Source organism: Salvia splendens, chromosome 13 (assembly GCF_004379255.2).
Source record: "Salvia splendens isolate huo1 chromosome 13, SspV2, whole genome shotgun sequence".
In the NCBI taxonomy this organism is placed as follows: Eukaryota; Viridiplantae; Streptophyta; class Magnoliopsida; order Lamiales; family Lamiaceae; genus Salvia; species Salvia splendens.
The window spans coordinates 26,507,255-26,521,926 of NC_056044.1; the positions used below are offsets into that span (position 1 = coordinate 26,507,255).

The 14,672-nt window shown below is 37.9% G+C and overlaps 2 protein-coding genes across 6 annotated transcripts; both read right to left on the reverse strand.

The window, feature by feature from the left end:
* Positions 1-3,652: 3,652 nt before the first annotated feature.
* LOC121762415 (protein WHAT'S THIS FACTOR 1 homolog, chloroplastic-like) lies at positions 3,653-7,095 on the reverse strand. Of its 5 annotated transcripts, none has more exons than XR_006042205.1 (5): positions 6,996-7,095; positions 6,713-6,902; positions 6,290-6,599; positions 4,170-5,750; positions 3,653-4,047 (listed from the first exon to the last, which is right to left on the reverse strand). XR_006042205.1 is itself a non-coding variant. In XM_042158293.1 (4 exons), the coding sequence occupies exon 4, from the start codon at positions 5,747-5,749 to the stop codon at positions 4,397-4,399; it is 1,353 nt and encodes a 450-aa protein (XP_042014227.1). In that variant the 5' UTR covers position 5,750; positions 6,290-6,625; positions 6,713-6,902; positions 6,996-7,095; the 3' UTR covers positions 3,653-4,396. The 5 variants fall into 5 exon arrangements, 1 of the variants encoding a protein (XP_042014227.1); XR_006042206.1 differs by having other exon boundaries at positions 6,290-6,616; XR_006042203.1 differs by having other exon boundaries at positions 6,290-6,625.
* Positions 7,096-13,280: 6,185 nt separating this feature from the next.
* LOC121761345 lies at positions 13,281-14,144 on the reverse strand. Its single transcript, XM_042157001.1, has one exon. It carries the CDS (start codon positions 14,056-14,058, stop codon positions 13,405-13,407), a length of 654 nt encoding a protein of 217 aa, XP_042012935.1. The 5' UTR covers positions 14,059-14,144; the 3' UTR covers positions 13,281-13,404.
* Positions 14,145-14,672: the final 528 nt, after the last annotated feature.

The following is a 14,672-nucleotide window of genomic DNA, read 5'->3' on the forward strand; positions in this document are numbered from 1 at the left end:
GCAATTTTTTGGCGGAATGGGAGAGATAATTCCTTTTTTGCAAAACTTTTAGGTGGGGTGGGAGTGAAGGCCGAAACTAAGGCTTGTGAAATTTTTGAAAATTATTTCATAAATCACACCTAGAGTCCTGAGTACGTGGCGTGTGCGTGTGGTCCATCACGTTACCATCATGACTTGATGGCTGACACCCGCACATCAAATCACGCCAGAGTATGGTGGCCGCCACTGCAGGTCAGATGTGGTCTGACCATAATGCCCTTTTAGGGCTGAAGGGTATTTTCGGACAAAAATACCTTATATGTGATTATGTTAAACGCCAGAGACCTGTGGCGATATAACGTCAGAGACCTGGAGTGAAACAAATACAAAGGTCAGGGTCGTTTTATGTAGTTCACTCTTTTTATAAATAAAAAAGTGAACATTTTTTATCATCAAACTTTGTCAATGTATCAATTTTGGGTCATAACATTTGAAAATATTTTCTGAGGTCCATTAACATTGATGTAATATCGTTTGAGCTATTTATTTCACTATTTCAAAAAAAATTGACAAAATATAAATTAAATACACTGAAATACCCTTCATGGAATTGAGGGTATTTTCATCTAAAAAAGTTTGAAACAGTGAAAAAATACCTCAAACAATATTACATCGAAGTAAATGGACCGCAAAAGATATTTTCAAATGTTACGCACCAAAATCGATATCTTGGCAAAGTTCACGGACCAAAAAAAATGTTACTTCTAAATAAAAAATATAACCAAATAATCTCATTTCTAAAATTAGAAAGTTTCGCTCTCGTACTTTACCGAATTTTTCTCTCATTTTCCATATTTTACTTACTTTTTCTCCATATCTTTTACTTTACCTACTTTTTCTCTTTTTTTCTCTTTATTTTATCAATTTTTCATAAAATTTCATTTCAAACTTCAGTTTATTATTTTAGTATATTTAAAAAATATATTTTGCATATAGTATTTGTATTACTCCTATTACAAATTTTATTTTATTTTGCATACATTATTATACTTCCATTTACATGTTACAAAAAAGTGTTGTAAAATGAATAATGGGAATATTATAACAATGAAGAACGCCCATTAACTAAAGTGGAGTAACATATAAGGGTAATAAAAATCTAAAAATAGCTAAAGAAATCAAATGTGACAGTCGTTTTTTTTGTCACAGCACCATACTGTAATTATTTTCCACTACAGCGGATCCGTTCCAGAAGAAAAATGGGCATTTCAAATGAACCCCCTTTTAAAACTAACAGCATCCACAGTGGTGCGGATGTCCCGGCGGACATCTCCGCGTACATCCCAAAAACACCTCATAACACGTCATAAGGACTTCTCACTGCACAGTGGCGAACATCCCCAAGGACATCCCGATGGACTTCCCATAATAATAAAAATTCACAAATTCACCAAATTAAATAATTTAAGGAATTAAACAATTTACGGAATTAAAATTTCGCCACGATTACGGAATAAAAATTTCATTAAATAAAAAAAAAGAAAGGCACATTTCAATAAAAAAAACTACAAAAAGTACACTTCAATAAATACAAATTCCATCAACGACGACCCCTCCGCTGTCATACTTCTTCAATTATATCGTTCTGGAGTCGAATATGGACTTATTTTTTGCGCATGTCGGCAAATGCACGGACTCGCTCGACCTCGTCATGGGGTATACCCATACGTATATTGCCGGTGGCCAAGCTGTGGCTTGGACCCGCAGCATCAGCATGATCATTGGCTCAATCCGTCAGTGCTGGACCTTCATCTTCGACAATCATGTTATGCAAGATAATACATGTGTACATCATATCGGCGATGCTGTCAGCATACCACAGCCGTGATGGACACTTCACTGCCGTCCATCGAGCCTGAAGCGCATCAAAAGTCAGCTCCACATCCTTGCGCGCTGCCTCTTGATGACCCGCAAAATATACCTTATTTTCTTCTGTTAGGCATCTGATCGTCTTCACAAAGACGGGCCACATAGGGTATATCCCATCAGCCAAATAATAGCCCATGTTGTGTTGGTTGCCGTTGGCGACGAAATTTACGGAAGGACCGACGCCCATGCACTGATCGTTGAAAAGGGGCGACGACTGGAGGACGTTGATGTCGTTGTTCGACCCGGCTACTCCAAAATAGGCATGCCAAATCCACAGCCGGTAGTCAGCTACCGCTTCAAGGATCATCGTGGGATTCTTGCCCTTGAAACCCGTAGTGTACACCCATTTCCAGGCAGCGGGGCAGTTCTTCCTCTCCCAATGCATACAATCTATGTTGCCTAGCATCCTCGGAAACCCGTGCTGAGTCCCGTGCATATCCAGCAGAGGCTGAAAATCTTCGGGGGGTAGGCTTCCGAAGATACCTATCCCTGAATATCTCCCTAACGCACTGAAAAAATACTTTAGGCAATCGCGGGCAGTCGTCTCGCCGATGTGGAGGTACTCATCGAACGTGTCAGTCGCGCCTCCGTATGCCAGCTCTCTGATTGCGGTCGTGCACTTCTGAATCGGAGTGTGGCCGGGTTTACCAGCCGCATCCTCCTGCACCCTGAAATACCATTATCGACGCTCTAAAGCGCCCACGATACGCAGAAAGAGCGGACGATGCATCCTAAAACGTCGCCGGAACATGTTCTCCCCAAATCGTGGCTCCGGAGCGAAGTAATCCTCGTACAACGGACGGTGTGCAGCGAGGTGGTCCCGGGGTACTATATATCGACGATGGATGGGTCGAGGTGCCGTCGGCGCCAAGGCCGCCTGTATCTCCCTCTTCGCTGCCTCTCGCACACGTGCATGAATTCGTCTCATTATGTCATCATACCCCCCACCACTACCACCCACACCGCTACCGCCCGCACCAAAGCCACTACCACTACAACTATCAGTCATTCTGGATATATAAAAGAAACGTAGAGAAAGAGATACTCGTTAATATAAGTGGTGAGAATGAAATGAAGTTTAACGAGCCGTATTTATAGAATTTTTGAAAAAAAAATATAAAATAATTGGGACGTCCACGCGGACGTCCGTGGGGTCAGCGCAATGGCGGACGTCGCAAGGACATCGAGATGGACGCCCCGGGAACGCCGCGGAACTCCGGTGTCCGCAGCGGGCGTCCGTATCTGCGTCACCGCTGCGCAATGGCGGACGTCCCTCACGGAACTCCGGCACGCCGGCCGAACATCCGTCGGGACGGGCGCCATTGTGGATGCTCTAAGCCCCAAATTTGAATTGAAAATTCTTAACAGCAAATATCGATTGGTTAAAATCCAATGGTGCTAAAACCATTAACTTTAATTAAATTTAATAAGTTCGTACTAGTAACCTCAAGATTGAAGTTAAATCTAATAGGGAGTTTCCAACATTAAGTGGCAAAAATGGCTTTACTTCATCGTTAGCTACTGTCATAATTATATCAAATGCCCATACAAAATTATTAAATGATCAAAACCGTGAGGGGGAAGAAATCAAACTACCAAATCAATGCAATTAACACATGAAGCCAAACTGCAAGTAAGAAATAATAACACAAGGAATCAATTTCTGCAAAGAATGACGACAAAACATTTTTTTAAAGTAGAAATCAACTTAGCACAATATGAACGGTGATGGACAACATATATCTGCCAAAAAGTAAACATAATGCCTTAATCACAACTTAACTTAAACAATGTAGCAAACAAGATACACAATATATGATAGAGATTAGATGCGATGGAGGGTGTAAATAGAGGAGAAACAAGAACACGAACACAAAACAATCACTATTCCTGTCATTTGTTAAGTAAGACATTTTTTTTTCAACCCAAGATTTAAGAAAGTGATGTTTAATTAGTTAAATAGAGAGCGAATAACCTCATTGTATAGTTCTTCATTCTCTAAAATATGTTGATAACACTAAGCCCAGGTTTAGTGAGCATAATGTGAGTCAGAAACTGCAATTCCTATATCTCTGCCTTGTTCAGAGTCGGGGCATCATTGACATCATCACTTGTCTTGCCAACCATGTGTTTCCTCTCCTGCAGTTTCTTCATGATTTCATATTTGTGTACTAAAATATTCATCCCCAATTGCAAATAGAGTACTAAAGAACGTAGATACAATAGAAGTAAAGAATGAAGATAAATGGGAAAAACCCCACCTGAAAACACCCCAGAAAAACCATCTGCCTTCTCAATCAGTTCATTAAAAATGAAGGCCGGCTATAGACTCATCCTTGTGATTACCAGGTAAAGAAGCGGATGGATTCATATTCACATGACAAGAAGCTCCTCCATGAAATTGATGATAACTAGCAGTCCTCGCGATGTTAAGTAATCACGGATAACATTGGTTTCTACGAAACAAAAAACTTATACCTCACCATATTCAATCGTTGTATTCGCCTCGGACCCCCTCAACATCCATTTCAGATTCACCAATATCAGAAGCACCATCTAAAGAATGCATCGTCTCTTCCCGCCCAAGTTGCACCTCAATGTGGTGATCATCATCATCCTCAGAATCACTCCCGAACAAATCCTTCTCATCCAAATCTGAGATATCTACAGAAGTTTCAATCTTTTTCTTCTTCCCCCTAAAACCAACATGACTCAAAACATTTTCTCTCCAAACAACTAACGGATGCTTCTGAATCAACTCCGAGCGGTCATAAGCTTCATTCAAGAAGGCACTAAACCTCCTTCCCCTATCAGAAACATAGAAAATCCCACAATGCTTCAGCAGAAGCCTCATCAACTTCTGCGGCATGTTGAACTCTGGCCTAAAATGTGTTAAAATATCAGTCACTAATCTTTTCTCAATGCTAAAGCTGAGCAACTCATGCATAATCGCCACCGCCCGCTTATCAAACTCGAGATACCCGGGTTGCAAACCACTACCATCTGCATAAGGAGACAGGTACTCCCTTTTCTGAAAATGCGCGATTTTCCCACCATCGCGATATAACTTCTTGTAAGTAGCAGGAAATTTCAACGGGAAAGGCAGTGATAGCAATCCGGGGACATGATCACTGCAATCCTGCCCTTCAATTACACCTAAGACAGTCTTCTCCAGCTCCGTGATTGCCCAATTAGGGTTCCAGGACACGAGCTCCAAATACTCGGTATCATCAAAAGGTTTAAATGGCTGAACGACCTTGAAATTATCAGGATAGTTATGGACCCAATTCTTCCTAAAGTCCATCGGAAACCCTAAATCCCGCCTAAAATGTGCGACCTTGTCAAGGCGCAGCCGCTTATCCGCCGCCATCATCAACATCCTAGTCACGTACTCAGCAGATTGCGCTCCATTTTTTTCGATGATTTCTTCTTCCTCTTTTACCAGCTCCTCGGCTTTAGGCGTCATCCCACACCAGATTATGCCCCTGCTGTCTTTGTAGATCTCGAAGAGCTTCGGTGCTTTCCGAAGGAAATCCGAGAATTTGTTGGGTTTGGGGAGATTGATCTGCTTGCGATGCTTGTCGAGATTTCTTAAGGGAACGATGTTTTCGGGCTCCCCTTTGAGTATCTCAAACATATGCAGGATCTTGGACATTACCTTGTGCTTCTCAGCCGCGATTTCAAGGTCATGAACTCGCTTGAACTTGCTTCGGTCCTGAACCCTCTTGCTGGAAGTCATCCTTCGCACTTGGAGATGTGAGAATGAGATGCAATGCTGATTTTTGTAGTCATTCATGAAGAAGAATCTATAGCTGGGATTCATTGGAGGCTTGGACATCATGCTTCAAAATATTAGACATAATCAAAATATTAGACAGAAATTGTATCAAGCGTTTGGGCTTAAGAATTAGATGTGTTGTAACAATAACAACCCAATTAAATTTCAACATATACTACACCATTAATTTACCAATTTAACTATCCTAAACATACTTTCTAAACTGAATAAAACATCTGCATAATTCCAAAGCTCAAAAGATCCTTATTTATTTTGATCTATACAAAATTTAACATTCTTCTAATTTCTAAGCACAAATCATCAATGGTATTGGTATCTATAGGCTAAACTACAATTCCCTATTAATCATACTTCCCACTCAAATATATCAACAGAAAATTGGCATGCCCATGATCATAATCACATCATTTACCCTTTGCTATTTCTCAGCCCATTAATCTTTCGATACATTTGTTTAATGAAAAAAACACTCCATCCAAACTCAGTTACTCAAAGCACACATAAACAGAGGAACGAGGATAGAGAAACTTTCATTTACAAATTTGGAAGATAACTACATAAAAAAAGGGTGTAGGGAGGTACTCTAATTGTGTCGAGTCGCAGAACGGAGCTGTGATCGAGGATAGGCGTCTAGTGCCGGCCGGAAGGGAGGAAGACTGTGTTGTAGAGCAGCTGGGTCGATGCTGCTGGAGTCGTCAAGTCTGTGCGGCTGCTGCGGCGTGAGCTCTACGCACGGCAAATTCTCGGCGGAGAAGTAACGAATGGAGATGGAGAGAATTAGGGCAACTCCAACCATACTGGAAAACCCATTTTTTCCAGTTGAAATCACCTCCAACCATACACCAAAACGCATCCCAAATCCCCCATTTTTCGATTTTTGAACAGTAGATGCCTGAATATGGGGTAGCACTGTAGCTACTGTATAATTTGTGAAAAATTGCAAAACAGTAGAAAGGGAATTTTAAGTTTTATGCTTAATGGAAAACAACAAATCCACTAATTCACCTGAAGCTAGAGACGGAAGACGCTGCAGTTTCAGAAAATCCAATCCTAACAACATGCGAATTGTGGAGCTACAGCAGCTGTTTGAAAGGGACTCGACACCATAAAGCTTCTTACTTTGGCGGAGACGACGGTGATCTCAGCATAATATTGCTCAATTGTGGCTTCGGGAATCCAAATTCAGTGATCGGAGCTGAAAAGGGTTCCAAATTAGGGCTTCGAATTATAGTTTCAAAATTGCAAAACAACCCTTCTTATTTATGTATTTAATGGGGAAGAAACATACCTGTGGCTTGATGAAGAGGAAATGGCGGAAACAAGAACCCATAGAGAGAGACACGATGGGTTCTGTTCTGTATTTCTTCAATTGAAGAAGGCGATGGACGCTATTAAATTATAAGTAGACTAAAGTCTCTTTTGTCTTTATAACATATAGCAATTTTTTGATTTTGGTCCAAAACATTATCTATTGAATTATTTGGTCTCTTATAAATAAAAACGGGTCACATTTGGTCCATTTTGGACGAAACCGTCAAATTTTTTACGGTTTTAATTTCCGGGTCACTAATCCGTCACTAATTGAGAGAAACTGATCTATCACTAATCCGTCACTAATCTCCATCACTAATCTCCACCACTAAACTGCACCACTAAACTCCGGCCCCTTTCTCCCAATTGCAATATTCCCACTAAATTTCAAAGCATAAAATTTCAGGAAATTCGCCAAAATAGAAGGCAAAAAATTCTTCAAATTCTTTGAATGTATAGATTCCGAGAGATTGCGGAAATAGACGGTGCTCCGTCGTCGGAGCAGCCGCCGCCGCCGATTTCCGACATGTTCCAGAAATTCGCGCTTCAAGACCAAAACCTACGAGCTCTTCGCCGAGGAAGACGACTACGCCGCCGTGGACTCCGATTGCGACGTCACTCTCCTCCTCGACTCCGCCGAGGAGTTCATCCCCCACCAGAAAGTCATCGTCATCAAACCGGACTCGGATAATTCGGATGCGGAATTGATTCAGCCTTTAATTCCCTCTCTCTTCGCCACCCTCTCATCGTTTGAAGCTTCGTATTTGCAATTTCAAGCGGCGCACGTGCCGGATATCGACCAGGCCGCCCTCGAGGAAGCTGATAAGTCCATCGTTTCGATTCTGCAGAAAATTACCGAGCTGAAGAATTTTTACAGGGAATCGAAGAGAAAGGGGCCGGAGTTTAGTGGTGGAGATTAGTGACGGATTAGTGATCCGGAAATTAAAACCGTCAAAAATTTGATGTTTCCGTCCAAAATGGACCAAATGTGACCCGTTTTTATTTGTGAGGGACCGAATAATTCAAAAGATAATGTTTTGGACCAAAATCAAAAAATCGCTATATGTTAAGGACCAAAAAGGGACTTTAGTCTTATAAGTATAAAGTATGTTAATTAAGAGCATCTCCAATAACCGGCGTCACCACCGCGACGCCGATTTTTCGCCCACGCCGGTTTGACGCCGAACCATTGGAACCGGCGTGGGCGAAATCGGCGTCAAAATCGGCGTCGCCATGCCGATTCCCGCGCTGACGCCGGTTCCGACGCCGATCCTCACGGGCGCCATTGTGCGTCCCGGATCGGCGCCAAACCGGCGTCAAATTTTTAATTTTTTTTTTAATTCGAATTTTAAAAATTCGAATTTAAAAAAAAATTAAAAATACTATTTATTTATGAAAATTGTTTTTAATATTTAAAAACAATTTTTACAAATAAATTTATACAAGAAATTCGTAATAGCCCATATATATTTAATGGGCTTGCGAATTATGAAACCATTCTAGGTTGTCTCTCTTTTATAGAGACATCCTTGAATGTTTTATGTTCCACATTCGATGTGGGAAAAAATCATTCTAGGTTGTCTCTCTTTTATAGAGATATCCTTGAATGTTTTATGTTGCACATTCGATGTGGGACAAAAATCATTCTCGGTTGTCTCTCTTTTATAGAGACATCCTTGAATGTTTTATGTTCCACATTCGATGTGGGACAAAAATCATTCTAGGTTGTCTCTCTTTTATAGAGATATCCTTGAATGTTTTATGTTCCACATTCGATGTGGGACAAAAATCATTCTAGGTTGTATCTCTTTTATAGAGACATCCTTGAATGTTTTATGTTTCACATTCGATGTGGGACAAAAATCATTCTAGGTTGTCTCTCTTTTATAGAGACATCCTTGAATGTTTTATGTTTCCATATAGAAATATTGTACTTTTTTAATTGTACTTTTTAATTTTTGTACTTTTTTTAAATTATTGTACTTTTTTTTAAAATTAATGTACTTTCTAAATTTTAATAGTATTATTCGAATTTCCCGTATTTGTCTCGTAAATTAAATTCCGTATGTTGATACAAGTGTAAATTAAATTATATAATTGTTATTAGTGATGTGGATAGGTAGTGTGAAGGCTATGTGAGGGCTATTTGATGTCCAGTTGATGTGGCAAGCTGATGTGGCAGGAGAATTGTAGTGCTGATGATGTGGCAGTGTGAAGGCTATTTGATGGCTATTTGACGTCCGTGCTTATTGGAGATGCTCTAAGGTCTATCAATATGGCTTGATAAGTGGCTTGATAATTGTGGGACTCAGCTATATACTCCCTCCGTCCTATACAAATAAGCCATTTGTGATGGACATAGATTTTAATATGTAATTGATAAAGTAAGAGAGAAAGAGAAAAAATAATTGAAATTGTGTAATAGATGATGTGATCCATAAATGATAGTAGTAAAGTAAAAGAGGAGGATAAAAAGTTTGCCATAAATGGGATATGTACTATTTCTATATGACGGACGAAAAAGAAAATATGACCTATTTCTGTGGGACGGGTGGAGTATTTAATTATGATCATTTAAATAATTTGTAAAAATTAAGATATTTAATTGCTAATTGTATTGATATTTGGTTATATTTAGAAGTACTAATTAACTTATGTTAACACTACACAAATTTAGAGTTCTGAGTTCATGTAATTAGGATTTGTTTAAATATATTTGAATCAGGTTTATATTTAAGTATTTAATCCTGGTTAAGTATTTGTAGTAGTATTTAGTTTAAGTGTAATTATTCTTTCATCTATCATTTAGTTAAAACGTCAATTAACATTCATTTTATTTTATACTATTAGCATTAAATATTTATTTTGTATAATTTGTGATATATAGTATAATATTATATTTAAATTTAATACTATAAGAAAACAAATTATACAATAGATATTTAATTTATATAAATCATTGATAAATTATTATGGGGTTAATGTGTAATTTAAATGATACTCCCTTTTTCCCCCAAACTTTGTCCTAATTTGATCCGGCGCGGATTTTAAGAAATTGTTTAACTTTGTATTAAATGAATGTGTGTAGTGGAATAAGGGTCCCACATTAAGGAGATTGAGAGTGTATTTAATGTCTATTTTTGGTAAGATTCTAAGTAGGATAAATTTTGTAGGACGGACGAAAATGGTTAAAAAATGGAACAAACTTTGGGGGACGGAGAGAGTATGTAAGATTGGAAAAGTAAAATAAGTAGGTTCATATGAAATATTCTTTTGAGTTTGGTTTGGTGTAAATGATTGAAGTAGAATTACAGTTTGATGTGACAAAACTGAAAAAATGGATTTTAGTTTGGTGTAAATGGTTAGAGATGACCTTAGGGATATGTTTTTGTGAAGGAAGAAAAATGGGTATTTTCTCCTGATTTCTGGAAGAAAGAGAGCACTCGGGCAATTCAGTTTCAAATCGAAATAGCTAACCCGCGCCCTAGCCGCCGACGAGCGGCTAACGGGGAGGATGAAAAAGAAATGCCCATGAGCTAGGGCGTGGATGGAATCGGCTAGCCGATTTATCACAATCATATATATATATATATATATATTATATATATATATATATAGGGATGTATTCATTTCCTTTTCCTATATTTCCTCCTTTTTCCTTCTTAATATCAGCCATTAGATTAGAGAAATGGACGGTCAAGATCAACATTGGGTAATTAATCCCGTGTTGCATTATTTGTCCTATTTTGTGCATTATGAGGGTACAATAGTAATCTAATAATGGCTGGAAACCGCTACGAATAATGCACCACATGGTCACGAGTAATGCATATAATTGCCTATATAATGCACAATATGTGAACTGCAATGCATACGAACAAGATGTGTTGTGTTATGATGTTTGACACACGTTTCTTGTTTCCCCCTAAGGGTTTAATAAGCTTAGGGGCTAGGGTATAGTACGTAGACATGTATGTAATCTTCACATGGTAACGAGTAATGGATATATTTGACTATATAATGCACAATTTGTGAACTGCAATGCATACGAACAAGATGTGTTGTGTTATGATGTTTGACACACGTTTCTTGTTTCCCCTAAGGGTTTAATAAGTTTAGGGGCTAGGGTATAGTACGTACGCATTAATAACAAATTATAAAACGATACGAATAATTCACCAAATTGTCACGAGTAATGGATGTTATTAACTATATAATGCACAATATGTGAACTGCAATGCATATGAATAAGATGTACCATGTTATGATGTTTGACACACGTTTCTTATTTCCCCTAAGGGTTTAATAAGCTTAGGGGCTAGGGTATAGTACGTAGACATTACTAAATGCACGTATGTAATCTTCAATCCTTTGATTAACCCATATACACAATACCTCTAATAATGCATAATATACTGAGATAATGACAATTAACAGCTACATAATGCACTACCTAAACCAAATAATGCACATATGTATATTCCAATAACAACAATTTGTTAGTAATGTCTACGTACTATACCCTAGCCCCTAAGCTTATTAAACCCTTAGGGGAAACAAGAAACGTGTGTCAAACATCATAACATGGTACATCTTATTCGTATGCATTGCAGTTCACATATTGTGCATTATATAGTTAATAACATCCATTACTCGTGACAATTTGGTGAATTATTCGTATCGTTTTATAATTTGTTATTAATGCGTACGTACTATACCCTAGCCCCTAAGCTTATTAAACCCTTAGGGGAAACAAGAAACGTGTGTCAAACATCATAACACAGCACATCTTGTTCGTATGCATTGCAGTTCACAAATTGTGCATTATATAGTCAATTATATCCATTACTCGTTACCATGTGAAGATTACATACGTGTCTACGTACTATACCCTAGCCCCTAGCTTATTAAACCCTTAGGGGAAACAAGAAACGTGTGTCCAAACATCATAACATGGTACATCTTATTCGTATGCATTGCAGTTCACATATTGTGCATTATATAGTCAATTATATGCATTACTCGTGACCATGTGGTGCATTATTCGCAGATACCAAAATGTGGCAGTTACTTTTCCGTCAAATGTCAATAATAACCCTGTAATGCATACAACCACCTTCTATAATGCAACACGGAACCAGTTTTATAGAATCAATCTGATCCGTTGATGCCTTAGATCTAACGCGTAATATTAAGAAGGAAAAAGGATCTAAAATGTGAAAAGGAGAATAACGCTCCCCTATATATATATATATATATATATATATATATATATATATATATATTCAAATTATTTTATTCTTTCAACTCTATATATATGACTCATTTTTTTGTCCAATTTAATTTTATATTTGTCATTTATTATTTGCTGGGTGGAGCATTGGCTGAGCTGTTGCTAGATTGTTGTTTGGCTAGACTGTTGTTGGTCCATGATTATGTGGTATGAGGAGTTTTGGCTGAGTTATTATTAGGCTATTGCTAGTCTATAATCGTTGTGGATGTTCTAAGCCCCAATTTTGAGTTTAAAAATTCTAGAATGGTAAAAACCGATTGTTTAAATATTAAAATTAAGGCCCATCTATGCAAAAGTTATAAACTTTAATCAAAATTTCACAAACTAAAATTGGATAACAAAAACTATGAAATTAAGTCTTATAATGAATTTGCTACAATAAGAAATTGACAAAATCGACTTTATTGCATGAGGTCTTGTGTTCAATCATCATCATTATTATTATTATGTTATTCACGATACATCTTATTTATGTACTCCTATTAAAATACATATCTTTAACTTAATTATTTCTATTTATACTTTTTTTTACAGATCTCATAAATTTATTTAAAGTAAAATTTTATCAAACTTCCACATAATTTGTTAATCTTAGTTTAATTCTCTTCTAATGTGTGATTTTCTAATTCTTTAGGTACGTGACTTTTTGTGATTTTGAAAGAATATAAATTAGACTAAGTTTCTAGACTAATTGTGTCATTTTTTTTGTTTTGATTAATAATAGTAGTTCATCTTATTCATGTAGTCCTATTAAAATAAACCTTATGATATAAATGAGAATTTAATGTGTTGATATTCCAACCTTTTGTCCTATTAATCCTACCACAGTGAAGCACCGCACGTCTGTAATTATATTATTAGTAAAACTATAGGAAAAAATTTAACCACACATATATGAGTAGTAGTCAGTAGTATTTCCCTATTCAATCTTAACTATTAAAGTCAGTATTTAAAAGAACAGGCGTGGTGTTGAGCGTTAGAAGCTAGTTCAAACAAAATACTTAAAAAACTAACAACACTTGAATTTCGGAAGAGCTAAAAGTGTCAAGATTATATTATAAGGTGCATTTATGAAAAGGACAAAAAAATAAATTTAAACGGCAACCGTGGTTGCAATCCCCGTTGACCGGCCATTGACCACCGCATGCACTGGAGAAGCCGTCGGAGTGAAATACAGTGGCGAAGCGCAAGGCGTCGAAAACGGCGTCGCATCATCATCTCTACTGCAATCGTCAGTCTTCACCTCTACCACCACCGCCGTCTCTTCCTCCGACCGAAAACACTCCTCCAAACTAACGCCGCCTCTCTTCTCATCACCAACAATTTCCGTCGCCTCATCTTCAGCAGGAAGCGACTCCGTGCCCTCTCTCTCCTCCTCTTTGATGGTGAACAGAAATCTCGGCGGTCCAAACACTCCTTGAATTTTGAGCAAATCGATGTCAATTACCTCCACATCCGATTCACGATTCGAATTCCTTCCGTCGACGCCTCCTGAAATCGAGGTGCGATCGAGGTCCAGCTGAGGTCTTACGCAGAAGAAATAGAGGAGCTCCTTTGACGGTGTGGATTCCGACGAAGAGTAGCGCGAGATTCCGTCTCCACCGGCACTGGTTCGACGGCGGAAGGCAAGGCGGCGCCAAATGATGTAGAAAACCTGCGCAAAGATTGCGATAAGCGCGATTGTGAATATTATCACTAGAGAAATGCCTAAATTGCTTAGTCCTCCTCCTCCGCCGCCGCCGCTCATTTTTGGTAGGTGTATCAGCCTTGAACTATGATGCTAGTATATAGCAATAATCATGTGAAATTTTATTTGGGAAAAAGCTTTGAAAATTAAGGACGTTTTACCTACTTTAACAATCAAAATCTGGCGAAAAGAGTTTTAGATGGTTGAGACAGGAAACCGGAGATACCGGTTGCAGTGGTGACTAACGGATAAGTTGGGAAATGCAGCCTTCTGAGTGACGTGGAAGTTGACGTGTTCTATGCACTTTTATTTTGAATTAAATGCGCGGAAATTTACTAGACATTAATTTTGATATTGCAATTATACTACTAAATACTAATAGTTATGCTAATCTAGTTATTCACTCCGTTACATAATAGTTGATGCATTTCTTTTTGACACAGAGTTTAAGAAAAATTGTGTTAGATGAGTTAAGTAATAAAGAATAAAGTAGGAAATGAAAAAGGTAAAAAGATGAATAGATAATAAAGTAAGAGAGTAAAGTAAGTGAGAAGAAATATGTTAACTTTTATCAAAAAAAGGAAATAACTTCACTCCTATAAAACGTGCTAAAATGACAAAAATAACTTTACTAATGTAGAATGGAGGGAGTATTTTTCTAACATTTATTCTTC

What these genes read in the sequence shown, in the direction of transcription:
- LOC121762415 (XM_042158293.1), bottom strand. Translation starts at nt 5,749, where the DNA reads ATGATGTCCAAGCCTCCAATGAATCCCAGCTATAGATTCTTCTTCATG.
- LOC121761345 (XM_042157001.1), bottom strand. Translation starts at nt 14,058, where the DNA reads ATGAGCGGCGGCGGCGGAGGAGGAGGACTAAGCAATTTAGGCATTTCT.